A 26,660-nucleotide genomic window follows, 5' to 3' on the forward strand; every position below is an offset into this window, starting at 1 on the left:
AGACTGCCCTGCTCATGGCCTTGGCGTCAGCCAAAACGCGTTGGGGATCTCCACGTGCTATCAGTACACCATTCCTGTTTGAAGTTCGCGCCTGGTGACTCCAAAGGGATGTTATGTCCTAATGCAGCTCTTTCTTCTAAGGTTATGCCTATGTCTTACAGGTCCCTGGCTTTCAAGCTGTTCCCTTTCTCACCTCCTCCGTTTGCTTCTAGTGAACAACGGAGGTTGTATGGTCTGTGTCTGGTGTGCTCTTTACGCATGTATATTTTATCAAGTCACGACAGCTGTTCTGTTGTTTTTGATTTGCAATTCCTTGTACGAGTTCTGACATTTCAGGCTAAGTATTGTTATTGTAACCGTGGGGTCTATGGACTTGAGCTGCAGTGGCAGCGTGTCCGTGCACCAAGTTGCAGCAGGTTATGGGTCCCTATATTGGGCTCTGACAGGTCAGGCCTCATGAGGTTCTGACAGTTCAGGCTTCTCGGGTAAGTATTAGGGAAAAAGGTGGCTTCTGTAACCCCTTTTTGGAGCTGGTAGAACCTGTATGTGCTTGGGCTGCCGTGGGCCTCCTAGTTTGGTACCCTCTGAGCCGGCTTGGGGCGTGATTGTATGTGCCCATAGTATGTTATACTGAGTGACTGACTGTAAGTGAATGTACAGTTATGAATATAACTACTGTTCCCTGAAGGAGGGAACGAGGTTTAACATATTTTTGCCCAGCGCCATCAGGGGTTTGGGCTCACTGAAGAGCGGTACTGAATAGAGGAAATGAATGCGAGCCCCGGTATTATCGGCAGGAAGGCGGGGCTTCCGAGATTTGGCCCATTGGCCCAATGGGCGAGTTATATTCATAACTGTACAATATATTTTCACATCCAGTAGGATCCTTGGTCCTGTCTACCTTCAGTGCGTACTAAGATTCTCAGATTTCTTTAACTATCTCACTCATGATCCCTATGATTTCATTCTGAATATCGTGTGACGTGAATGTGGCATTGTGGGGTATGGTGTTTGGCAAGAGCCTTGTCTTTCTGAGTGTATATTCTGTCATAGACAGAAAAAGTCCCCTGCCCCCCTCCCCTCTTGACTCTATCACGTCCAATTGGTTGCTGGTTTGAAACAAGGAACTCAATAATGTCCACAATCGCCGACAAATACATGCAATTTCTTGCCAGTTGCCCATCATTAACAAGTTTCGACACCTCAGGTCCTATAGCACTTCGAACTTGTTTTTCTTTCCACAGTGCAGTGCATTTAAAATGCTCCTTGCTTGATGCATACCTAGCGAATCCTTTGGTACTATCAATAGCATGCTTCCAGTTAGAATACCCAGCTTGGGTGAAGGCCTTGTCTGCGTTAGCATTGGACCCAATACAGAACTTTCGACATGGGAAACAAAATGCTGCATCTGCAGTAAGCGAGTATTCCAGCCACTCTCTTCCTATGAACCAGTTGCTATGAAATGTTTTGGACAGAAAAGCATGCGGCTAGGGTATGATTGTCGGCTAACCTGGGCTGGCCAGGTAGCAGCTCTAGCGCTGGTGCAGCTAATGCACCATGCGAAGGGATGAACATGCTAAGGGTGTAGGGGAAGGGAGAAGGTGGGTAGATGTGGTTGGAAAAGTATTAAAGGAAAGCAGTGTGGCCACGGGGGCAATTGTGGTAGATCAGAATAAGGAGGGAGGGGAAACAGTCGGTGAGATTGCGACTGGTGTCGCTGAGTGGTGCTGGAAAATGAAATTGGAGGTCAAGAGGAGATTTAATTAATGGAAAAGGAAGCCGCTGTTTTCAAAGTACAGAGGAGTAAGAGGAAAAATGTAAGGGGTGGTGAAGGGTCTAATTCTAAGAGGAAGGTAGAGATTGATAAATCAGTTGAGGATAAAAAGGTTGTAGAGATGGTGGAGTTTTCTTCTGGGGAGGATATTGAGAGTGAGTCATCTGACGCGTCACAACAAAATAGCGAGAGAAATGGGGTGGAAGGGAGGTATGGGATTGAGAAGGTACGTCAATTTCTGAATTTGACAAAAGGGAAGAAATATATGCAGGATTATAATGTAACAGATTTTTTTCTTGAAAGTGAATTGTTTATTGAATAAGCAAAGTTTCTCATGTGAAAAATAAGGGGGGAGGTTTGACAAGCCTTGAAATCGCTAGACTCAAGAAAGTGGTCACGAGAGTGACAAGTGATGTTTATTCTAAAGGAAATGAAAGAGTTCAGTCGCAGCCTTAACTCTGTAAAGAGATGTGGTTTCTGTCTCTTCCTCTGTATTTTTTTTCATCCATGAGCAGTTTTAAGATTTCTTCTTTAAACGTAAATGGGGCGAGAGACGTTAAAAAAAGAGCCTTAGTGTGTGAGTTAATTAAGGGAAAGGGAAGTGACTTGTTCCCAAAAGGGTTTTTGCCTTTGTCATATGAGGTTGAAGAGGTAGTTGAGGGGAGGTTATTAAAAGTTAGAGTGAGGTATGAAAACATCACTATGTGTCTGATAAATGTATATGCCCCAGTGGTGGCAGTTGAGAGGGTATGTTTTTTAGAGACATTATCAAATACCATTGAGAAATGTAATACTGAGTATTATTTATTTCTTGCTGGGGATTTTAACTGCACAGTCAGTGATTTAGATATAAATAACAAAGAACCTCATATAGCCCCAAATACTTTGAAAAACATGAATTGTGTGATATTTGGTGGAGTTAACATGGAGGCACGAGACAGTACACATGGGCCCATGTGAGAGACAACACCATCTCTCTGGCCAGGTTAGATAGGTTTTATTGTTTTGAGCATCAATCTCAGGTCTGTAAATCAAGTGTGATAACCCTGATCTGATCTGATCATTGTTTAATAACAGAGGTGGTGTTCATTAACGCTGTAAAACCCAAAAGTGCATACTGGCATTTTAATATAACTTTATTGAGTGATGCTCACTTCAGGAAATGTTTTAGTTTTTTCTGGGAGAGGTGGAGGTCTCAAAAGGCCAGTTTTGGATCCCTTCAACAGTGGTGGGATATAGGGAAAATCCAGATTCAACAATTCTGTAATCAATACACGATGAATGTCACCAAAGACATCACCAGATCAATGAAAGTAGAGTCTGAAATAGTGGAACTCCTGACGTTGGTTGAGACGACAGGAGATCGAGGCCATACTCAGACCCTCAAGAGGAAAAAAGCAGCATTGGCAGACCTGCTGGGTATCAGAGCACAGGGGGAATTAGTGAGAAGTATGTTTCAGGGAATCTCTGAAATGGATGCCTCATCCACATTTTTCTTTGGTTTAGAGAAAAATAATGGACAAAGAATAATTATTAATTGCCTCAGGAGACAGGAGCTCACTAGTCCTAGTGAAATTAGAAAGAGGGCAGTAGAGTTATATGCTGAGCTCTACAAGTGTGAGTACAAAGAGGATAAAACAGTGACACAGCAGTTCCTTGATGGGCTCCCACAGGTGGCTGCAGAAGCTCAGGTTGAGCTAGAGCAACCATTGTCTTTGCAGGAGCTATACACTGCATTAAAAGGCATGGAACATGGAAGGGCACCAGGCATTGATGGGCTTCCCGTTGACTTTTCAAAGTATTTTGGGGCTATGTTGGGAGAGGATTGGCTAGCAGTAGTTAACGATAGTTTGACCAGAGGGTTACTACCGATAAGCTGCAGGAGGGCTGTCCTCACCCTACTGCCAAAAAAGGGTGACCCTAGGGAGGTGAAGGACTGGAGGCCGGTGGCTTTATTGTGCACTGATTATAAGATCCTGTCAAAGACGTTGTCCAACAGGCTGAAGGAGGTGATGGGGCAAATCATACGGACCAGTCCTACTGTGTCCACGGCAGGCAGATAGGGGATAACATTGATCTGATTCTGGATTTTTGGACGTCTCTAGGGCTATTGGGTTGGATGCTGGTCTAATTTAAATTGATCAGGAAAAGGCATTTGACCGAGTTGAACATCAATACTTATGGCGCACTTTTGAGGCGTTTGGTTTCAGCTCTGGTTTTATTGCCATGATCAGGGTGATATATGGTGACATTGAAAGTTAACGGTGGCTTTAGTGCTCCTTTTAAAGTGTGTAGAGGTATTAGGCAGAGGTGTTCTTTGTCGGGAATGTTATATGCCATTGCTATAGAGCCACTACTAAATAGCATTAGAAGTAGCATTGAAGGGGTGTACCTTTCAGAGGATATTCCACCTATTCGTCTCTCAGCCTATGCTGATGATGTAGTTATTTTAGTGAAAAATCAGACAGAGGTGGATAGTTTGAGTCTAATGGTTGATTGGTTTTGGGGAATATCCTCTGCAAAGGTAAATTGGGGGCAAAGTTGTGCTTTACAGATTGGAAAATGGTCTGGAATGATCATGGCTTTGACAGGGGGGCTGGAATGGTGTAAGGGAGATTTTAAGTATCTTGGAGTGTACCTAGGGGATGAGGGTACAATGGAGAAAAATAATTGGAATGGGGTGGTTGAAATGATGGAAGGGAGGATGAGGAGATGGCGTTGGTTGTTATCTCATATGTCATATAGGGGGCACACTATTATTGTTAACAATGTGGTTGCCTCTGTACTGTGGCATCGGTTGTCAGTTTTAGAGCCACCATCTGGCCTTCTGGCTAAGATACAGGCGATTATTGTAGATTTATTTTGGGATAAATATCATTGGGTTTCACAAAGTGTTTTGTATTTGTCAAAAGAGGAAGGGGGAAATGGTATTGTACATCTTGCTAGTAGGTCTGCTGCTTTCCGGTTTCAGTTTATTCAAAGGTTGCTTTGTGGTTTGGAGAGTGGTGGCAGGTCTTGTATTACAGCAGGTCGGGGGATTAGGTTTAAAGAAGGCTTTATTTTTGGTTGATAGTAGCCAGATTTCTAGGGAGGGAGTACCTCCGTTTTACAGAGGCCTTCTTAGGGTTTGGAGCATAATGAAGATGTCCAGACGCACTTCAGCGGAGTCAGTGCATTGGCTGCTGGAGGAACCTCTGGTGTATAGGGCAAGACTGGATTGTACAACTTAAGCTGTTCCACATTTCTCCAAGATTCTGGTGAAGTGGCTGAACATTTGGGGGTGAGGTCGGAAAGGATTGTCGGACAACTGATGGGAAGCTGCAGGAAGGCTCTGTCAGCAGAAGAGTGGGTTATGCTTAATAGTCACAAGAAGAAGGTACAAGATGAAAACATCCCATTTCCAAGACTAGGGATTACACCCAATATCCCAGAGTCAGAAAGAAAGGCGTTATTACTGGATTTGAGAGGGTTGGAAGAGGTGGGGTTGGATGAGGTGAATGGGAAAGACTTATATAGGGGGTGTGTCAAGGTTTTGAATAAAGATACATTGAAAATAGTAAAGACACTTGGAAGGTAAAGTTGGGCATTGATGACAGGGTAACGCCAGCATGGAGAGCACTGTACAAGCCACCGTTACAAAAGGGTACTGGTGATATGCAATGGAGGGTTTTGAATGGCGTCATTAACTCAGATGTTGGAGATGGATGTCCTTTTTGTAATATAAGAGAAACCATTTTTCACTGTTTTATGGAGTGTGAGAGGATAAAGCCTCTCTTTGAAATACTGCAGTCTTTGTCTACAACTGTTTTTGTTTTGGGATTTCAATATAGTAAGCAACAGAAAATAAAATGTAAATTGTAAAATTTTATTTTGGGACAAGCTAAGATGTACATTTTTCTGAGTAGGAAACACAAGATAGACACGGGATATGGGCAGGATGTAAGATGTGTTTTTAAAGGATTATTCAAAACGAGAATAAAAGTGGATTTTGAGTTCTCGGCTGTAAAAGATCTCCCATTGTTTGAGGAGAAGTGGGCTTACGAAGGAGCGGTTTGTTTTGTGGAGGAGGGGAAATGATTTTTTGTTGACTAAATGAGTTGAATGTATATACAGTGGGGAGAACAAGTATTTGAAACACTGCCGATTTTGCAGGTTTTCCTACTTACAAAGCATGTAGAGGTCTGTAATTTTTATCATAGGTACACTTCAACTTTGAGAGACGGAATCTAAAACAAAAATCCAGAAAATCACATTGTATGATTTTTAAGTAATGAATTTGCATTTTATTGCATGACATAAGTATTTGATACATCAGAAAAGCAGAACTTAATATTTGGTACAGAAACCTTTGTTTGCAATTACAGAGATCATACGTTTCCTGTAGGTCTTGACCAGGTTTGCACACACTGCAGCAGGGATTTTGGCCCACTCCTCCATACAGACCTTCTCCAGATCCTTCAGGTTTCGGGGCTGTCGCTGGGCAATACGGACTTTCAGCTCCCTCCAAAGATGTTCTATTGGGTTCAGGTCTGGAGACTGGCTAGGCCACTCCAGGACCTTGAGATGCTTCTTACGGAGCCACTCCTTAGTTGCCCTGGCTGTGTGTTTCGGGTCGTTGTCATGCTGGAAGACCCAGTCACGACCCATCTTCAATGGTCTTACTGAGGGAAGGAGGTTGTTGGCCAAGATCTCGCGATACATGGCCCCATCCATCCTCCCCTCAATACGGTGCAGTCATCCTGTCCCCTTTGCAGAAAAGCATCCCCAAAGAATGATGTTTCCACCTCCATGCTTCACGTTTGGGATGGTGTTCTTGGAGTTGTACTCATCCTTCTTCTTCCTCCAAACACGGCGAGTGGAGTTTAGACCAAAAAGCTATATTTTTGTCTCATCAGACCACATGACCTTCTCCCATTCCTCCTCTGGATCATCCAGATGGTCATTGGCAAACTTCAGACGGGCCTGGACATGCGCTGGCTTGAGCAGGGGGACCTTGCGTGCGCTGCAGGATTTTAATCCATGACGGTGTAGTGTGTTACTAATGGTTTTCTTTGAGTCTGTGGTCCCAGCTCTCTTCAGGTCATTGACCAGGTCCTGCCGTGTAGTTCTGGGATGATCCCTCACCTTCCTCATGATCATTGATGCCCCACAAGGTGAGATCTTGCATGGAGCCCCAGACCGAGGGTGATTGACCGTCATCTTGAACTTCTTCCATTTTCTAATAATTGCGCCAACAGTTGTTGCCTTCTCACCAAGCTGCTTGCCTATTGTCCTGTAGTCATCCCAGCCTTGTGCAGGTCTACAATTTTATCCCTGATGTCCTTACACAGCTCTCTGGTCTTGGCCATTGTGGAGAGGTTGGAGTCTGTTTGATTGAGTATGTGGACAGGTGTCTTTTATACAGGTAACGAGTTCAAACAGGTGCAGTTAATACAGGTAATGAGTGGAGAACAGGAGGGCTTCTTAAAGAAAAACTAACAGGTCTGTGAGAGACGGAATTCTTACTGTTTGGTAGGTGATCAAATACTTATGTCATGCAATGAAATGCAAATTAATTACTTAAAAATCATATAATGTGATTTTCTGGATTACAGACCTCTACATGCTTTGTAAGTAGGAAAACCTGCAAAATCGGCAGTGTATCAAATACTTGTTCTCCCCACTGTATATGCTTTTTTAAAATGTTTAAATTTTTATTTAGGAATGGCATTTTTGAAAAGGCACAGTGTGCCATTATTTTTGTTAATACTTGAGTATAAAATAAAGGTTTTATAAATCTCTCTCTCTCTCAAGCTGCCTTTTAATGTTTTTCCAAAATTATTCTCTCAGCAAGAAACCGTAAAAGAGTAAGCATTTGTAGGAAGAGCCATCATTTGTAGAAAGAGCCATCATTTGGATAAAAATACATAATTTGGATAAAGAGCCAGCATTTGATTAAGGCTGTTTAAATGGATCGTTTAAATTTCTGTGTTTGTTTATAGATGATGTATTTAATACACAACTTTTCAGATGTAGCATTATAGTTAACACTACATTAAAGATGGAATCCTGAATGGTAAAACAGACACGTATGTTTGCGATATTACAACAACGAAGAAGAAGTTACTGCAAACAACAAACACTGTCTTTCCCCTCGGACATCATTGTATGCGCGCTAGAAGGACAATAACAACGGTGGTGGGGCAGCCAGTGGCGCTGTTTCCCCCTACTGCGGATTCCATCTTTAAGGAATTTTCTGTCACGGATTACTTGCAGCCAGCTTTAAATGGGACTGTCAAGTTCTAAATCAAGTGTCAACTCTGTCCGTTCGGGACACACTGCTGTGAGCATCAAACAATTCTTAAAGCTCAGTGCAGAAAAAACACAACTGCAAGGATTGAATACCTCAAATCGCCTACACATTACAATTATGGCTAGCTATATATAGCTAATGTGGCACATTTGTTTAGGGAAAATAAGACTTTTGCAGACTCTCTTTTTTCAAACAGGTTCCTATCTAATGTGTGACCATAAACCTCCCAAATCATGTTAGCAGAATGTCCACCCAGAATGTCCCTTCGTTCTCAGCATGACTCCTTCGCTTTGGATGGGTATTTTATTTTCAGAGCTTCTCGTTCTGTGATTCATGAAGTAAACACCTCTAACCGGATTAAGTGTGCTCAAATAGAGGGGAAACAAACATTTCTGACAGAATAAGCAAAACACATTCTCACATTGAATGGGTAGGCAGGCATAGCCTTTGCCGTTAGCCGTGATGGAACTCAATGGAGCTCTCTTTAGCTGCCCTGCCTGTCACTGTAATGAATAGGGAAGAGTCTCTTAATGGATTTCATTATCCTGCCCCAGGAATGTCAATTGCAGTTCTCCTCTCTCCCACTCACTTCATCTCTCGCTCTTCACCTCTTTCGCTCTCTCCATCCCTCCACTTCTATTTCTGTTTCTTTGTTTTGATCACCCCATATTTACTCCTTCACTCCATCCAACTTTACCCTCATTGTTTGTCTTGTTTTAACCATCTATTTTACTCTCCTATTTTCTAGGTGCTGGGAGTTAAGTGCTGGGAACATTAAGTGGATATACCAGGTCCCCATTCTGACAGCCATCGGAGTAAGTCAGAGAAATGCTTTGCGTTCTGCCTGCAGTCTCAGTTTCAGAGTTGGTGCAGCTTAAGGATGACACGCTGCCTCAGGAAAATAGATAAACTATTCCCCTTCACTTTTCTCTCTGTTTCATAACACACAGCTGAACACCCCTGTGGCAGGGACACAGACTGATATGAGAGCAGGAAAAGCAAACTCAGTTCACATGATAATTGCTCTCTCTCCCTCTCAATCTCGTGCGCGTGTGTGTGCGCGCGCACATGCGTGTGTGAGAGCGCGTGCATGCGTGCATCTGTTTATGTGTGTGTATGTGTGTGTGTTTGTTTGTGCATGCATGCATGTGTGCATGTGCTTATCTGAGGATCCCACCAATTATTCAGCAGTTAACACCAACAATTAAGTATAAAAAGCAATCTCCTTTCCCTGACAGTTGGAATTGAATGTCTAATAATATAATTACCGGAAAAATAACAACAACATTTTCACTAATATGTAAATCCATACAAAGAGCTGTGCAGCATCTAATGAAAGTCAGACAGGGACAACATGAGTTCAGAAGTCTTCTAATGACCTTGGTTACCATGATGTTACCATGGCGAACACTATAGGACAGAGGCCATAGAGGAGGGAAATGGAGAGCGATCATTCGAATTCCCAGAACATGATGGGGGTTTAGGGCTATTGTAGGCATGAGCATATAATATACACATAATGATTATGATGATTAGTAAGTCTTGTTGTGTAATTTGGCTCACTGATTGGTTCAAACCTTTATTGCTTTGTTATAGCGTTGTTATTACTTTGTAATTATGACTACAGTACACACAAATCCTTGGGAGAAAATATAGACAACCAATGCAGTATATACTGTATGTTTACTGCCTCATTATTTATTTAGTTCAGACGACCTACTTTTTTGTCAGTGTGTGGGTTATCGGGAGCTTTGAAGATTAGACACACAGACCTGCCTGCTGAGACCCATCACCAAGCTAAGTTGTTTCAGAAGCTGAAGAAACAGACACAGTATGACAATGTCTGCTTCTTACACTGTCTATGGGGGTCTCTCGCATGAATGAAGCCAGCTAGAGAAATTAGAGAATCTTTAACTGGAAGCAAATTGCACTCCGGCAAAATATGATCGATTTTGATGGAGTTTAAACATTCAACTGCCCCCCATTGCCCTGCCATCTCTGTGTTAACTCTGGGATATAATTCTTATACAGACTGCGATGTGAGCGATAGCAACTGGTATGGAGGCACACTTACCTTATCATAAGAGCCAATTTGCCAGTTGTAGCTTCCACTCCACTGACTGACTTTGAAGTGTTATCCTTTGGGATTGGAGTTCACAATGCCTGATCGGATCATGTAGGATTAATAACATACTGTACATAATTTACATCCTTATGTTGTTTGTGTTCACGTTTCACTGACTCCATCAGCCAGACTATGTATTCTAAAGCAGTTCAAAGGTGCGTTGTTAAATCTTACATTACAATTAATTTAGCCTCGTGGCTGGCTGTATTAATCAGTTATTCTCCCATCCTCCCTGCCGGTAAGACATTTTCATTTACATTTACATTTTAGTCATTTAGCAGACGCTCTTATCCAGAGCTACTTACAGTTAGTGAGTGCATACATTAATTATGTGGCCTTTAACATTGTGTGGAAGTTATATAGTCTGTATGCATTGTTAATTTATACAGAATATATTTGTAATGCAGTTGGATTTGAAAAGTTTAGCATTTTATGACAATAATGGGTTAAAACAATTTAAACTGTAGTTGCGTCATCACCTAATAAAGGAAATTGTGTAGTTTTTTAAATTACCAAATGACTTCACCTGAAAAGATTTCCCTCTCAGTCTCTGTTCCCTTTGGGTCTGAGACTGGAGGGAATGTATATAATCACACTGATTGGAAATGGAGGAGTATTAAGTGATTGGGATCTGAGGAGTGTGATCTGAATCTGTAAGTAAGGTGGGATGAATAAGAGATAAAGGTTTGAGTCCCAAATGGCACCCTGTTCCCTTTATAGTGAACTACTTTTGACTCTTTATAGTGAATTACTTTTGACCTGGTTAAACGTAGTGCACTATAAAATAACTAGGGTGCCATTTGGGATGCAAGCAAAGACTCTGGCTGGAAGGAAGGAACTCTGAGGTTTGAGATTGGTTGTCTGAAAATATTAAATCAGTTTTGAGAAAATACTGGGTCTGGGTCTGAAGGCTTTCCATCCAGCCTGCTACTCATCCTATTAAGCTCATTTAATTATGGTCCAGAGAGAATACTTTTTAGTTAAATAGTTAGATAAGTTAAATATTTGAATGAAAGTGTGTTAGCTCAGGGCTGGCTAGCTCTTCAGTATGGGATTTGGAAAACATTCTCACTCACATGGTGAGAATGGGATGTCAAAGGCCGATCATATAGCTTATCATAGAGTTTTTTCATCAGATGTCATAAGTCACATATACACTCCACATGAATGGTGAAATAAATTAAGCCCCAACAGTCTCACCAAAATCCCATCCTTTGCAGTCTGTTCCCACCGCAATGGATGGCACAATAACCAATCACTCTAAAATGAGACCACTGTTGAATGTATTTTGTATTAATATTGTCATGGTTTTCCTCATACAAAGTGACAGAAGGGTGTTTAATGGATGTTGAGTTTCATTAGGAGCCCCAATCCAAGAGCCCTCTCAGAATTAAATGCCTAAATACATAAACGGCAATTTGCATTTTTCCAATTATTTAATTATATTGTGGCAAAAGGCATTCAACTGATTGCCACACATGTCCAAAATAATAATTTTCTTAATGCTGTTCTCACCAGTCACTGAGAGGTTTTCCTCAGAGAGAAACGATCATTCATCATAAACGGAACAATGACCTGATTCCGTTTATGAGTCAGGCATATTTATGAGTTTGGAATCGAATGCTGTCTCAACACTCGGAACACTCCTTGAAGCCCATTTCAAAGCCTATTGTCTCCTATATATTAGCTTTGGAGTTCTATAACTCACACTTGTACTTGTACTGAATTGCTTTATGTACTGATATACATTAACATGGTAGATAGAACCTGTATTTTCAAGTCCAGCCACTGTATGGTCTATAATCTATCAACATGCTTCGATGCCTCCTGACAGTTAATCCCATTTTCTCTATCATGGGATTGTGAAGAGATGTTAAGTGCTAAGAAAATTGGCTTTTCAAATAGAGCTCAAGAACGCAGGGAATTGAGAGGAGATTAAAGTGAGGGAATTAGTTTCAAGCAGGGGAGTTGTACTTTCTGCAATCAAGTGTCTGGTATCTCTGGCTCGGCTAATTATAACTTTTTCCAATTGTCTTTTCAGCTCAACTTTATCCTTTTTGTGAACATTGTGCGAGTGCTGGCGACTAAGATCAGGGAGACCAACGCAGGGAGATATGACACAAGAAAACAGTACAGGTGGGTAGGTCAATGTCACAGTGGCATTGGCAAAGATTGACATTTACATTTTTGTCATTTAGCAGACACTCTTATCCAGAGCGATTTACAGTTAGTGCAAAGATTTCTGTAAGATGTCTGTAAGGACCCACTAGTTATTTGAATCTCTATGGATCAGATTGCTTCAAATGTGAAATTGAATTGAAAGTCAACTGCAAAGATAAGGCATTCTACCTTGAATTATTTCTGAATGCACAATGTGTTTTGGGCTGTAGAGTTGAACATTTGAGATGAAATATGCTATTTACAATGCTCTGCCTTTTGTTCCTCCTTTCATGTTCCCTTTGAAAATAACTTGATAGGTGTACATTTTGTCTAGGGTGTAAAATACCTTGCCTCTAGTTTACAATTGATGTTCTGTCTGAAATATCCCCTGTGCCTCCTTATCATTACAAAATGGGATGATATGCCGTAAAACATACAGAAGAGCCTCAAGCAAGGTCCATGCATTTAACGTCTTTATTCTAGGCCTCAGGGCACTTATGGTACCAGCTTGTATTTGACCAAAACCATGTAAGTTTAAATGAACATTATGCTTTGAGAAAATCTGCCCCTGGCCAAAGCCTTTTTATGCACTCTGTAATATTTTGACGTTGAATTCCTATACTCAGTACTAACTATGTATTCATCAGCCTTGATGGGATAAAGCCTATTAGTCGTTGTTATTACCCATGATGGTACCAAACAACATCCACAGTGAATGTTGAAAGCCTCTGTAATGATAGGGCTGTGTGTTGGGGAGGTCAGAGATATTCAGGGGTTCATTCAGTGGGTGGATCTCAAATGGCACTCTTGTATTCCCTATACAGTGCACCATTTTTGGCCAAGGGCCCATAAGGCTCTGGTCAAAAGTAGGGAACTATAATGGGAATAGGGTGCCATTTGAGACTGAGCCAGAGTGTTTCCACCAGGGTCGCAGTTGGGCCAAACCCCACGTCACTGCTAGGCTTAATAATGGTCAGTGATCAATTGGTTCTGCCTCTCCTCCCCTGCTGAGCAGCGTACCACAGTGCAGTGCTGGGCACCAGGTGGCCGGTTAACAGCTGATATGGTGCCAGGGACGTCTCATGTTTGCACACACACACAGGCATAGACGCCGACGTACACACACACACACAGGAACACACACGCACAGGCACACACACGCACGTTTAAACATACAGTCACACACACACACACACGCATCTGAGTCACCTTATAGACCAGGAGAACATCACCCTGCTGGAGACTGTCAACCCTGCTGTGGGCGTCAGTCATGTGTTCACTGAACTGTAGCATGACTGATGATGGCAGACGATACGAGGCACTGAACTAAATGTGCCCCATTTACATCATTCTCCGTACTGAATGTCGGCCTACATGCCATTTAAAAATGCTCCATAATTACCGGTAGGCTTCGTTGCTTATTGGCATTTTCACTGATGGATCAGGAGATTGGTTAGATAGATAACTAATGCAGATCAGATCTGAGGGGAAGAACTACCAGAGACCCCTGTGGCGAGGAGATCAGAAGGCAGCAAATGTGAAATGACTAATGGCCATCTGTGAAATTTGAAACACTGTTCATTATTAAACAGGGAGTTGTTGGTGAGTGTCGATGTCATGACTGAATCTACTGTGATGTAAAGACCGGTGATGTTCAGCCTTTGTGTGTGTGAGAAAAACAACTACATTGGAGTCGGACTACGCAGAATTACTGATCACCTTCCATCCCAAATAATGACCTGTTATGAGATAAATATTCAACAATTCTACATCTCGTCTTGTCTTGCTCAAACTGAGCCCCTGCAAACCTCTGTTTTTGTCTGTACCCACAGGAAGCTGGCTAAGTCCACCCTAGTGCTGGTGCTGGTGTTTGGGGTCCACTACATTGTTTTTGTGGGGATGCCTCACACCTTCCAGGGCCTCAGCTGGGAGGTCAGGATGTACTTCGAGCTCTTCTTCAACTCCTTCCAGGTAACTATCGTTTGAAAATTAGGGAATTATTTGTTACTTGCCATTTATGATATGAGGTAACAAATGTATTTGCTACACAACCCTCAGGGTTATCAAGCTTGCATACTTTTACTTAGTTTTTTGTGTATTACACTTATGTTGTTGGATATTTTTTTCACAACTTCAGGGAGAACTTTACTTTCCAACACTCCTTCAACTTTATCCCCTAAACATAATTTCTCACCTGAGGGAAGTGAGACTGTTTGTGGCCAAGTCCCACCAACATTCATCACATATAATCAAGCAATGAAATTACGATTTTGCTTAATCAACCCTACTTGTATCTATCACCACAGGTCGGTGATTCTATTCATCGATTAAAAACTCTGCCAGAAGCATTGGGAGATGATCAATACAACTGATTGCTACTGTACTTTTCAATATTATCATCTTCGCCCTTGGCTCTCCCTGGCCCTCACTGTCTAGACCTGTATGAGAAATGATACAGTACCTGGGGGAAAATGAGTTTCTACTAGAGATACTCCTACTGAGGTGATAGTGATAGATTACTCTTACTCTATTCTAGTCCTGCACTCCTCTCCCTGAAGAAAGGAGGCCAATCTACTAGAACTGATAATACAGAGGCTGCTTTAGTGCACTCCAGTAGCAACACTTACAATGACCCTGGCCCACAGGTAATGCTAATAATGGGCTCTGAATCATATGATAAGTCCTGTGTGGCTTGCAATGCCAGGGTTATGGGTTCTATTCCCACAGGGGACTAGTATACAAAAGTATGAACAATTATGCACTCACTACTGTAAGTCACTCTGGATAAGAATGGCTCAAATGTAACAGTGGTGTCAATACCATATCAAATTAAATTGTATTTGTCACATGCGCCAAATACAACAGGTGTTGACCTTACAGTGAAATGCTTACTTACGAGCCCTTAACCAACAATGCAGTTCAAGAAATAGAGTTAAGAAAATATTTACTAAATAAACTAAAGTAAAAAATAAAATAAAAAGTAACACAATAAAATAACAATAACGAGGCTATATACAGGGGGTACCGGTACCGAGTCAATGTGCGGGGTACAGGTTAGTCGAGGTAATTTGTACATGTAGGTAGGGGTAAAGTGACTATGCATAGATAATAAACAGCGAGTAGCAGCAGTGTAAAAAGAAAAGGGGGGGGGTGTCAATGTAAATAGTCCGGGTGGCCATTTTATTAATTGTTCAACAGTCTTACGGCTTGGGGGGTAGAAGCTTTTAAGGAGCTTTTTGGACCTAGACTTGGCGCTACGGTACCTCTTGCCGTGCGGTAGCAGAGAGAAGAGTCTATGACTTGGGTGACTGGAGTCATTGACAATTTTTTGGGCTTTCCTCTGACACCGCCTAGTATATAGGTCCTGGATGGCAGAAAGCTTGGCCCCAGTGATGTACTGGGCCGTACCACTACCTTCTGTAGCGCCTTACGGTCGGATGCCGAGCTGTTGCCATACCAGGCGGTGATGCAATCGGTCAGGATGCTCTTGATGGTGCAGCTGTATAACTTTTTGAGGATCTGGGGACCCATGCCAAATCTTTTCAGTCTCCTGAGGGGGAAAAGGTGTTGTCATGCCCTCTCCACGACTATCTTTGTGTGTTTGGACCATGATAGTTTGTTGGTGATGTGGACACCAAGGAACTTGAAACTCTCGACCCCCTCCACTCCAGCCCCGTTGTTGTGAATGGGGGCGTGTTCGGCCCTCCTTTTCCTGAAGTCTACGATCATCTCCTTTGTCTTGCTCACGTTGAGGGAGAGGTTGTCCTGGCACCACACTGCCAGGTCTTCTCCCTATAGGCTGTCTCATCGTTGTCGGTGATCAGGCCTACCACTATTGTGTCGTCAGCAAACTTAATGATGGTGTTGGAGTCATGCTTGGCCACGCAGTCATGGGTGAACAGGGAGTACAGGCGGGGACTAAGCACGCACCCCTGAGGGGCCACCGCGTTGAGGATCAGCGTGGCAGATGTGTTGTTATTTACCCTTACCACCTGGGGGCGGCCCATCAGGAATTCCAGCGTCCAGTTGCATAGGGAGGTGTTTAGTTCCAGGGTCCTTAGCTTGGTGATGAGCTTTTTGGGCACTATGGTGTTGAACGCTGAGCTGTAGTCAATGAAGACCATTCTCACATAAGTGTTCCTTTTTTCCAGGTGGGAAAGGGCAGCGTGGAGTGCGATTGGGATTGCGTCATCAGTTGATCTGTTGGGGCGTTATGCGAATTGGAGTGGGACTAGGGTTTCCGGGATGATGGTGTTGATGTGAGCCATGACCAGCCTTTCACAGCACTTCATGGCTACCGACGTGAGTGCTACGGGGCAGTAGTCATTTAAGCAGGTTACCTTCACTTTCTTGGGCACAGGGACTATGTTGGACTGCTTGAAACATGTAGGTATTACAGACTCAGTCCATATGGGTCCCACTCTCTTTTGGCGCCTATAATCACATTCTGTACTAAATAATTCCTTTTGAATAGCATCCACTGTAAATGGAAGATGGTGTTTACTATGTTCTGTAGGCCTAGCTCATAATAGTTAGTAGAATTACTAATGTGTCAGAATAAGCCACTATATCCTGAACATTGAAGCCAAATCGCTAAATTACATTTTGAAGACATTTTACATATTTCCTTTGTTTCTTGAAGAACACAATTTGAATTCTACATGAGAACCCTCTCACTCCTCAAGATTGAATGTACATGTAGCTCTGAAAGATGATAGAACAGTATCCAATTAAATAAAGTAGGATCCAATTTTTAAAGAAAGCTTTAAATTTGTATCCAATAAAAATAAGTTGGGACAGGAGTTTGACCTGAAGTGAAAGCTACTTTGCTCTGTAGTATTCGCTCCGTATCATTCGCTTCATTGCATTCACTCAGACTGGTGCGGTTTGACAGGGTCTGCTACAGTTGAGAGCCTGATCCTCAGGCAGGTGGGGAGATTCCCTTCATCCTGGCACTTTCCCTTCATCTCTCTGTCTAGCTGAGGTCCTTCTCCGGACCAAGTGCTAGTGACAGATCAGGTTCGCTCGGATCAGCTTCACTCTGTCAGTCATGAGAGCCTTCTGTTTTCAGTCAGTTTATCACAGCTGTGCCAGACAGTGTAATAATGTGTAGGATCCCTCAGTAGTGGCTCACTACCAAGCGCTTTCATCTCATTCTACTAATAAAATATTTCAGCTTTAAAACATACTTTTATGCTTTTGAATTGAATGATTTAAGTGGCTCATTATAGAGACACCCAACTGTTGTTTTAATGAGCTATGCTACATCTTACAGCTGGGTAGCTGGGTAGCTGGGTAGCTGGGTAGCTGGGTAGCTGGGTAGCTGCTTTATTAGAAATACCTGGTTAATCCTTATAAGCTGCTCATCTTAGCCTCTCTGTTATATCTTTAATAGTTGTTCTTAAGGCAAAAGGAACAACACTTTATTTTACTACAAAGTGTGGCTTTCCTCGCACATTGCAGAACTGTCGTCTTATTTGTCTGGTTTTCTTTCTATGGAATTACCCAGAGGATAAGAGCTTTCCTCTCATGTTTTGTGTTTCCACATTTGTTTGTGATGCATTTTGTAATGTGTTTCCCTCCCCTTGTCTCCACTTAGCAAAGAGCATTCATTAATATTCTGCCTGTTTCTACATACAGTGGGGAAAAAAAGTATTTAGTCAGCCACCAATTCTGCAAGTTCTCCCACTTAAAAAGATGAGAGAGGCCTGTAATTTTCATCATAGGTACACGTCAACTATGACAGACAAAATTAGGAAAAAAAATCCAGAAAATCACATTGTAGGATTTTTTATGAATTTATTTGCAAATTATGGTGGAAAATAAGTATTTGGTCAATAACGAAAGTTTCTCAATACTTTGTTATATACCCTTTGTTGGCAATGACACAGGTCAAACGTTTTCTGTAAGTCTTCACAAGGTTTTCACACACTGTTGCTGGTATTATGGCCCATTCCTCCATGCAGATCTCCTCTAGAGCAGTGATGTTTTGGGGCTGTCGCTGGGCAACACGGACTTTCAACTCCCTCCAATGATTTTCTATGGGGTTGAGATCTGGAGACTGGCTAGGCCACTCCAGGACCTTGAAATGCTTCTTACGAAGCCACACCTTCGTTGCCCGCGCGGTGTGTTTGGGATCATTGTCATGCTGAAAGACCCAGCCACATTTCATCTTCAATGCCCTTGCTGATGGAAGGAGGTTTTCACTCAAAATCTCACGATACATGGCCCCATTCATTCTTTCCTTTACACGGATCAGTCGTCCTGGTCCCTTTGCAGAAAAACAGTCCCAAAGCATGATGTTTCCACCCCATGCTTCACAGTAGGTATGGTGTTCTTTGGATGCAACTCAGCATTCTTTGTCCTCCAAACACGACGAGTTGAGTTTTTTCCAAAAAGTTATATTATGGTTTCATCTGACCATATGACATTCTCCCAATCCTCTTTTGGATCATCCAAATGCACTCTAGCAAACTTCAGACGGGCCTGGACATGTACTGGCTTAAGCAGGGGAACACGTCTGGCACTGCATGATTTGTGTCCCTGGCGGCGTAGTGTGTTACTGATGGTAGGCTTTGTTACTTTGGTCCCAGCTCTCTGCAGGTCATTCACTAGGTCCCCCCGTGTGGTTCTGGGATTTTTGCTCACCGTTCTTGTGATCATTTTGACCCCACGGGGTGAGATCTTGCGTGGAGCCCCAGATCGAGGGAGATTATCAGTGGTCTTGTATGTCTTCCATTTCCTAATAATTGCTCCCACAGTTGATTTCTTCAAACCAAGCTGCTTACCTATTGCAGATTCAGTCTTCCCAGCCTGGTGCAGGTCTACAATTTAGTTTCTGGTGTCCTTTGACAGCTCTTTCGTCTTGGCCATAGTGGAGTTTGGAATGTGACTGTTTGAGGTTGTGGACAGGTGTCTTTTATACTGATAACAAGTTCAAACAGGTGCCATTAATACAGGTAACGATTGGAGGACAGAGGAGCCTCTTAAAAAAGAAGTTACAGGTCTGTGAGAGCCAGAAATCTTGCTTGTTTGTAGGTGACCAAATACTTATTTTCCACCATCATTTGCAAATAAATTCATTAAAAATCCTACAATGTGATTTTCTGGATTTGTTTTCCTCAATTTGTCTGTCATAGTTGACATGTACCTATGATGAAAATTACAGGCCTCTCTCATCTTTTAAAGTGGGAGAACTTGCACAATTGGTGGCTGACTAAATACTTTTTTTCCCCACTGTACATCATAGCCGCATTACCCTAAGGCATTATTCTTCATACAGCACAGTATGAAGTGTGGAAACCTTCGTACATTAAGACATTAGTCATTTAGCAGACGCTCCCATCCAGAGTGACTTACTTGAGAAATTAGGGTTAAGTGCCTTGCTCAAAGGCACATTGTCAGATTTCTCACCTAGTTGGCTCGGGGATTTGAACCAGCGACTGGCCCAACACTCTTAACCGCTAGGCTACCTGTCGCCCATTTAATATTGTACGTTTGAGAATGGTCCTGTGGTTTATGTACCCAACAGGCCATGCAATTTGGAGAGAATAATAACAACTAACAGCGTGACAATATTATAGTTTTACTCATCATTGAGTTTCTTTATTTACCAGCTCAATGTGGTGATGAGATAAAGGAGTATAAATTACACCATGTGTTCTCTGCATGTTAAGTGTTCTCTCCTTACTAGGCAAGTCACATGCCTGCCTCAGCTCTGTCTATAGCAAAGCCAACCACTGCAATATATCTGCAAACTTAACAGAGAGAAAAGGGGTGCTGCTGCTTACACAAAGAAAGCAGGAGTAGAGAAAAGGGGAAGATTTGAAAGAGAGATATAATGGCCTGTGAGATATAGCAGAAGGGATGCCGATCAATGCATGACATTTTCCTGTGATTGATGATTCTTATGAATAATTATTTGAGGAATTAAAATTTAAATAAACATATGAATTGTATCAAAACATCTCATTCATCTTATGGCATTTCAGTAGTCTATGTGTTATGTTGAATAGAGACAGAGAATAAAGGAGAGAAGGGTACTTTCCCCCCTGGAATACAGTGCCTTCAGAAAGTATTCACATTCCTTGACTTTTCCAATTTTTTTGTTGTGTTACAAAGTAGGATTAAAATGGATTTAATTGTAATTTTTTGTCAACGATCTACACAAAATACTCTGTAATGTGAAAATGGATTAATGGAAAATAAAACACTAATATAGTTTGATTAGATAAGTATTCAACCGCCTGAGTCAATACGTTAAAATCACCTTTGGCAGCGATTACAGCTCGGAATCTTTCTGGGTAAGTCTAAGAACTTTGCAAATCGGATTGTACAATATTTGCCTGTTATTCTTTTTTTAATTATTCAAGCTCTGTCAAGTTACTTGTTGATCATTGCTAGACAGGCATTTTCAAGTCTTAACCTAGATTTTCAAGCCGGTTTAAGTCAAAACTTTATCTTGGCCACTCAGTGTGATGAGGTGTGAATGAAGGAGTCAGTCGCAGGAGGTAAAACACCAAAGTCCAGAGTTTATTCCTTTTACATAAATAAAACGTCAATACGAAACTATCACAAGGGAAATATTCCACCTTGGCAATAACAAATGGAAGAGTAGCTCAACCGAGCTACTCGCTCTCACAATGAAACAATCACTCACAAAGACAAGGGAAACAGAGGGAACACTTATACACATACTAATTAGGGGAATGAGCACCAGGTGTGTGTGACTGACAAGACAAGACATGACAAGTGGAGTGATGAGAATGGCATCGGCAGTAGCTAGTAAGCCGGTGACGACGAACGCCCGAAACCTGCCCGAACAAGGAGGGGAGGCAGCCTCGGCGGAAGTCGTGACAGTAACCCCCCCTTGACGCGCGGCTCCAGCAGTGCGCTGACCCCGGCCTCGGGGACGGCCAGGAGGACGCGGAGCAGGGCGAGTCGGATGGTGACGGTGGAAATCCCTCAACAGGGAGGGATCGAGGATGTCCCTCCTTGGGACCCAGCACCGTTCCTCCGGACCGTACCCCTCCCACTCCACGAGATACTGAAGGCCCCCCACCCGACGCTTCGAATCCAGTATGGAACGGACCGAGTACGCCGGGGCCCCCTCGATGTCCAGAGGAGGTGGAGGAACCTCCTGCACCTCAGACTCCTGGAGCGGACCAGCTACCACCGGCCTGAGGACAGACACATGAAACGAGGGGTTAATACGGTAATTAGGGGGGAGTAACAACCTGTATATAACCTTGTTTATCCTCCTCAGGACTTTAAACAGCCTCACAAACCACGGGCTCAGCTTCCGGCAGGGCAGGCAGAGGGGTAGATTCCGGGTCGAGAGCCAGACCCGATCCCGCGGTGGCGGTCAGCGTTCGCCTTCTGACGACGCACGGCGTGCTGGAGGCAAACGTGGGCAGCGTCCAAAGTCTCCTCCGCGCACCGGTTGGTAACCCAAAACACATTGGAAGGGTGTTAGGTTAGTGGAGGAGTGGCGGAGAAAGTTCTGAGCGTATTCTGCCCATGGCAGGAACACCGACCACTCCCCCGGCCGGTCCTGACAGTAGGTCCGCAGGAACCTACCCACATCTTGATTCACCCTTTCCACCTGCCCATTACTCTCGGGGTGAAATCCAGAGGTCAGGCTGACGAGACCCCCAGACGTTCCATGAACGCCTTCCAGACTCTAGACGTGAACTGGGGACCTTGGTCGGACACTATATCCTCTGGTACCCCGTAGTGCCAGAAGACGTGAGTAAACAGAGCCTCCGCAGTTTGTGGGGCCGTGGAGAGACCGGGCAGAGGAAGGAGACGGCAGGACTTCGAAAAGCGATCCACACCAACCAGGAGAGTGGTGTTACCTTGGGAGAGGGGAAGATCAGTAAGAAAATCAATACTAAGGTGAGACCATGGTCATTGTGGAACTGGTAAAGGTTGTAGCTTACCCGCTGGGAGGTGCCTAGGTGCCTTACTCTGGGCGCACACTGAGCAGGAGGAAACATACACCCTCACGTCCTTAGCCAAGGTAGGCCACCAGTACTTCTCGGTCAGGCAGCGCATTGTACGACCGATACCTGGATGACCAGAGGAGGGTATCGTGTGTGTCCAGTAGATCAGACGATCACGGATAAGCGCAGGCACGTACTGCAGCCCAGCTGGACACTGCGGTGGAGATGGATCTGCTCAACATGCGTCTCCTGTGTAATCATGGGGACTGGTACAGTAACCTTCTTAACCAATCCGGACCCTAATGGTCGACTATCAAGTGCTCTGATGGGGAGTGGAATGGATAGGGGAACCAATGAAATGCCTTGACGGCGTGCAAATGCCCTGTCCATAAAGTTCCCAGCTGCGCCTGAATTGACTAGCGCCTTACACTGGGAAACTACCAGGTGATCGGGAAAGGAGATAAGGTACAGTGCGCTGCAAAGGGCTCTGAACAATTTTGGGTGTTCGTTACCTGGGGTGATGCGTGAGTACCCTGCCTTCCGCCTCCAGACCCAAAGGAACGTTGACTGCGATGTGAGGTTGATTGTCCCTTCGTGCCACCAGAGTGGCATTGTCGCTGTCCTCCTGCGCTCTCTCGACCGGCGGCTCCCCCCAGCTCCATCTGCTCGGGGTCAGAGTCGTCCGGAGTGGGAACGGGCAGACCCCTACCAGGACGTCCTCTGGCTGCTAGCAGATTGTCCAGCCGGATGGCCATGTCCACCAGTTGGGAGAATGATAGCATGGCATCACGGCAGGCTAGCTCCCGTCGGACGTCCTCCCTTAGGTGGCACCGGAAATGGTCGATCAGGGCCCGCTCGTTCCACCCAGACCCCGCTGCCAGTGTCCGGAACTCCAGTGCGTAGTCCTGTGCGGCCCTCGTCCCCTGCCTCAGATGGACCAGTTGTTCGCCCGCCTCATGACCCTCAGGCAGGTGATCGAAAACGGCCCGAAAGAGGCGAGCAAACTCCCCGTTAGGGTCCTCTAACGCGGCACCTCCCTCGTTCCACACCGCGTTGGCCCACTCCAGGGCTCTCCCACAAAGGCAGGAAACGAGGACGGATACCTTCTCCCGCTCCAGTGGCGCCGGCCTGATGCTGGAGAAATACAACTCTAGTTGGAGCAGAAAACCCTTACATCGCGCTGCCGTCGCATCAAACGCGGGTGGCCGGGATATCTGGATCCCTCCAGGGGCTGGGGTGTAGGTGGCTGGATCCGGTTGACCAGCTGGTCTCGATAGATCGGGTCCTCTCCTCTCCAGGCGTTGTACTACCTGAAGAACCCGATCCATCGCTTCCCCCAAGTTGGCCAGCATCGAGGAGTGCTCCTGGACCCTTGCCCCAACTCCAGGAATGCGGTGTTCTCCTGCTGACTCCATTCAGATGGTGAGTGATTCTGTGATGAGGTGTGAATGAAGGAGTCAGGCGCAGGAGGTAAAACACTGAAGTCCAGAGTTTATTCCGTTTACATAAATAAAACGCACCCAGCGTCAATACGAAACTATCACAAGGGAAATATTCCACCTTGGCAATAACAAATGGAAGAGTAGCTCAACCGAGCTACTTGCTCTCACAATGAAACAATCACTCACAAAGACAAAGGGAACAGAGGGAACACTTGTACACATACTAATTAGGGGAATGAGCACCAGGTGTGTGTGATTGACAAGACAAGACATGACAAGTGGAGTAATGAGAATGGGATCGGCAGTAGCTAGTAAGCCGGTGACGAAGAATGCCAAAACCTGCCCGAACAAGGAGGGGAGGCAGCCTCGGCGGAAGTCGTGACACTCAGGAACATTCAATGTTGTCTTGGTAAGTAACTCCAGTGTATATTTGGCCTGGTGGTTTAGGTTATTGTCCTGCTGAAAGGAGGATTTGTCTTCCAGTGCCCGTTGGAAAGCAGACTGAACCAGGTTTTCCTCTAGGACTTTGCCTGTGCTTAGCTCCTTTTGTTTTTATCCTAAAAACTTCCCTAGTCCCAATGACAAGCACACCCATAACATGATGCAGCCACCACCATGCTTGAAAGTATGAAGAGTGGTACTCAGTTATGTGTTGTGTTGGATTTGCCCGGATTTGCCCCACACATAATGCTTTGTATTCAGGACAAAACATACATTTCTTAGCCAAATCTTTTGCAGTATTACTTTAGTGCCTTATTGCAAACAGGATGCATGTTTTGGAATATTTGTATTATGTATCTTTGTAGTGACTGGGTGTATTGATACACCAACCAAAGTGTAATGAATAACTTCACCATGCTCAAAGGGATATTCAATGTCTGCTTTTTATATATTCTACCAGTAGGTGCCCTTCTTTGCGAGGCATTAGAAAACCTCCCTGGTCTTTGTCGTTGAATCTGTGCTTGAAAGTCACTGCTCGACTGAGGGACCTTACAGATAATTGTATGCGTGGGGTACAGAGATGAGGTAGTCATTCAAAAATCATGTTAAACACCATTATTGCACACAGAGTTAGTCCATGCAATTTATCTGACTTATTAAGCAATTTTCTACTCCTGAAGTTATTTAGCCTTGCCATAACAACAGAGTTGAAAACTTATTGACTCAAGACATTTCAGCTTTTCATTTTTTATTAATTTGTAAAAATGTCTTATAACATAATTGCACTTTGACATTATGGGGTATTTTGTGTAGATCAGTGACACAAAATCTACATGTAGCCCTTTCCTGCAGTCGATGACCAAAAGCTCCCTCTTTGGCCTCACGGGTGGAATGTTATTCATGTTATTAAGATTACTTTAAAAAATCAGACAAAAAATCAGGTGTTTCAATGTCAAACGGTTTTGTTATATTTCAGTCTTATGTGATGTATATAAAGTGTAATATATTGGGATGCAAACTCAAAATTATATCTAACTTTTTTTATTAAGCCCATAACCATGTGTGAGGTATATACTTTTGTTTCAAAGTAGATTTGTTTAAGACTAGAAAGAATCACTCTCTGTGACCCTGATTTAGCCCACTGCAGTAAAAAGTTTAATCCATTAAAAATGCAGGCTGTAACACAACAAAATGTGGAAAAAGTCAAGGAGTGTGAATATTTTCTGAAGGCACTGTACATGTCACCAGTTGACAAAGGCTTTGCAATTTACATTTTAGTAATTTAGCAGACGCTCTTATCCAGAGCAACTAGGGTTACTGTAAGTGCCTTGTTCAAGGGCACATCGACAGATTTCACCTATTCGGCTCGGGGATTCAAACCAGCGACCTTTCGGTTACTGGCGCAACGCTCTTAACCGTTTGGTTACCTGCCGCCCCAATGCTATACACTTTCCATTGATTTACAATGCCGCTGCAACCCAGAAATAAACTGATCTTCTCTATTACACTGGTTCTCACCTCATACTCTTCTGTCTCTTCCAGGGGTTCTTTGTATCCATCATCTACTGCTACTGCAATGGAGAGGTGAGTGCGGAGGATTCTACACTCTATATAAGTTGTGTAATTTCAACACAAGACATCTCTAGATTGAGAGCTTCCCTAGAGGGGCTCCTTAGATCTCTGTTCTTTTGACATATGAGAAACAAGGGCTGAGATTCCCCCAAACCCTCTTCCTCTCTATTTCTCCCCATCTTCCTCCCCAACCACCTCCTCTCCCCCTAACCCTCTCCTCATCTCCCCCAAAGGTCCAGACAGAGATCAAGAAGACATGGACTCGTTGGAACCTGGCGTTTGACTGGAAGGGTCCAGTGGTGTGTGGCAGGTACCGCTACGGCTCGGTGCTCACAGTGCTCAACAACAGCACCAGCAGCCAGTCCCAGCTGGCCGGGGTCGTCCCTGCCACCCGATCCACCACCCTCTTCTCCAGCCGGGTATACCGGAGCAACGGACCCCCTACACTCAGCACCCATGCCACCCTGCCTGGCTACGTCATCAGTAACTCAGACCCAGACAGCCTCCACCCCTCCATCCCAGAGGAACCAGAGGAGGACAGTGCCAAGCAGGTGGATGACATCTCTCTGAAGGAGACGCTGCCTGTACTCAATAGTAGCATGACCGCAGATGAAGATGAGGAGACGCTGTAGACAAGGGGAGAGACAGGAGGATTTCCTGAATATTAATAATATATATCTCGGCTGGGAAAAACACCAGTCCTTTGGGATAGGGACCAAAGACTCCTGGCCCTAGACTTGGAACCGCATATACATTCATACAGATACAAACATACTAGTGCTGCGCGGGTTGGCTCATAACCTGCAGTCCCCATGGTTATATCCGCAGGGCGGGCGGATTTAGGGTAATTCAATATTGTGTGGATGAAGGGCGGGTAGGTTGCGGGCGGTTTGAATAAAGAGAAAACTAT

The 26,660-nt window shown here is 44.0% G+C and overlaps 1 protein-coding gene across 1 annotated transcript in view; it reads left to right on the forward strand.

The window, feature by feature from the left end:
- The window catches only part of LOC311143431 (parathyroid hormone 2 receptor-like), a gene marked incomplete at both ends in the record, with an annotated part of 111,815 nt that extends 85,433 nt beyond the window's left edge, over positions 1–26,382 (forward strand). Inside the window, 5 exons of the mRNA XM_084179251.1 lie at positions 8,815–8,881; positions 12,233–12,327; positions 14,184–14,322; positions 25,721–25,762; positions 25,984–26,382. Coding sequence (XP_084035377.1) covers positions 8,815–8,881; positions 12,233–12,327; positions 14,184–14,322; positions 25,721–25,762; positions 25,984–26,382 — 742 coding nt within the window. The remainder of the gene's footprint in view (positions 1–8,814; positions 8,882–12,232; positions 12,328–14,183; positions 14,323–25,720; positions 25,763–25,983) is intronic.
- Between the last annotated feature and the right edge of the window lie 278 nt (positions 26,383–26,660).

The sequence above is a fragment of the Coregonus lavaretus genome, assembly GCF_964263955.1.
Source record: "Coregonus lavaretus genome assembly, chromosome: 16".
In the NCBI taxonomy this organism is placed as follows: Eukaryota; Metazoa; Chordata; class Actinopteri; order Salmoniformes; family Salmonidae; genus Coregonus; species Coregonus lavaretus.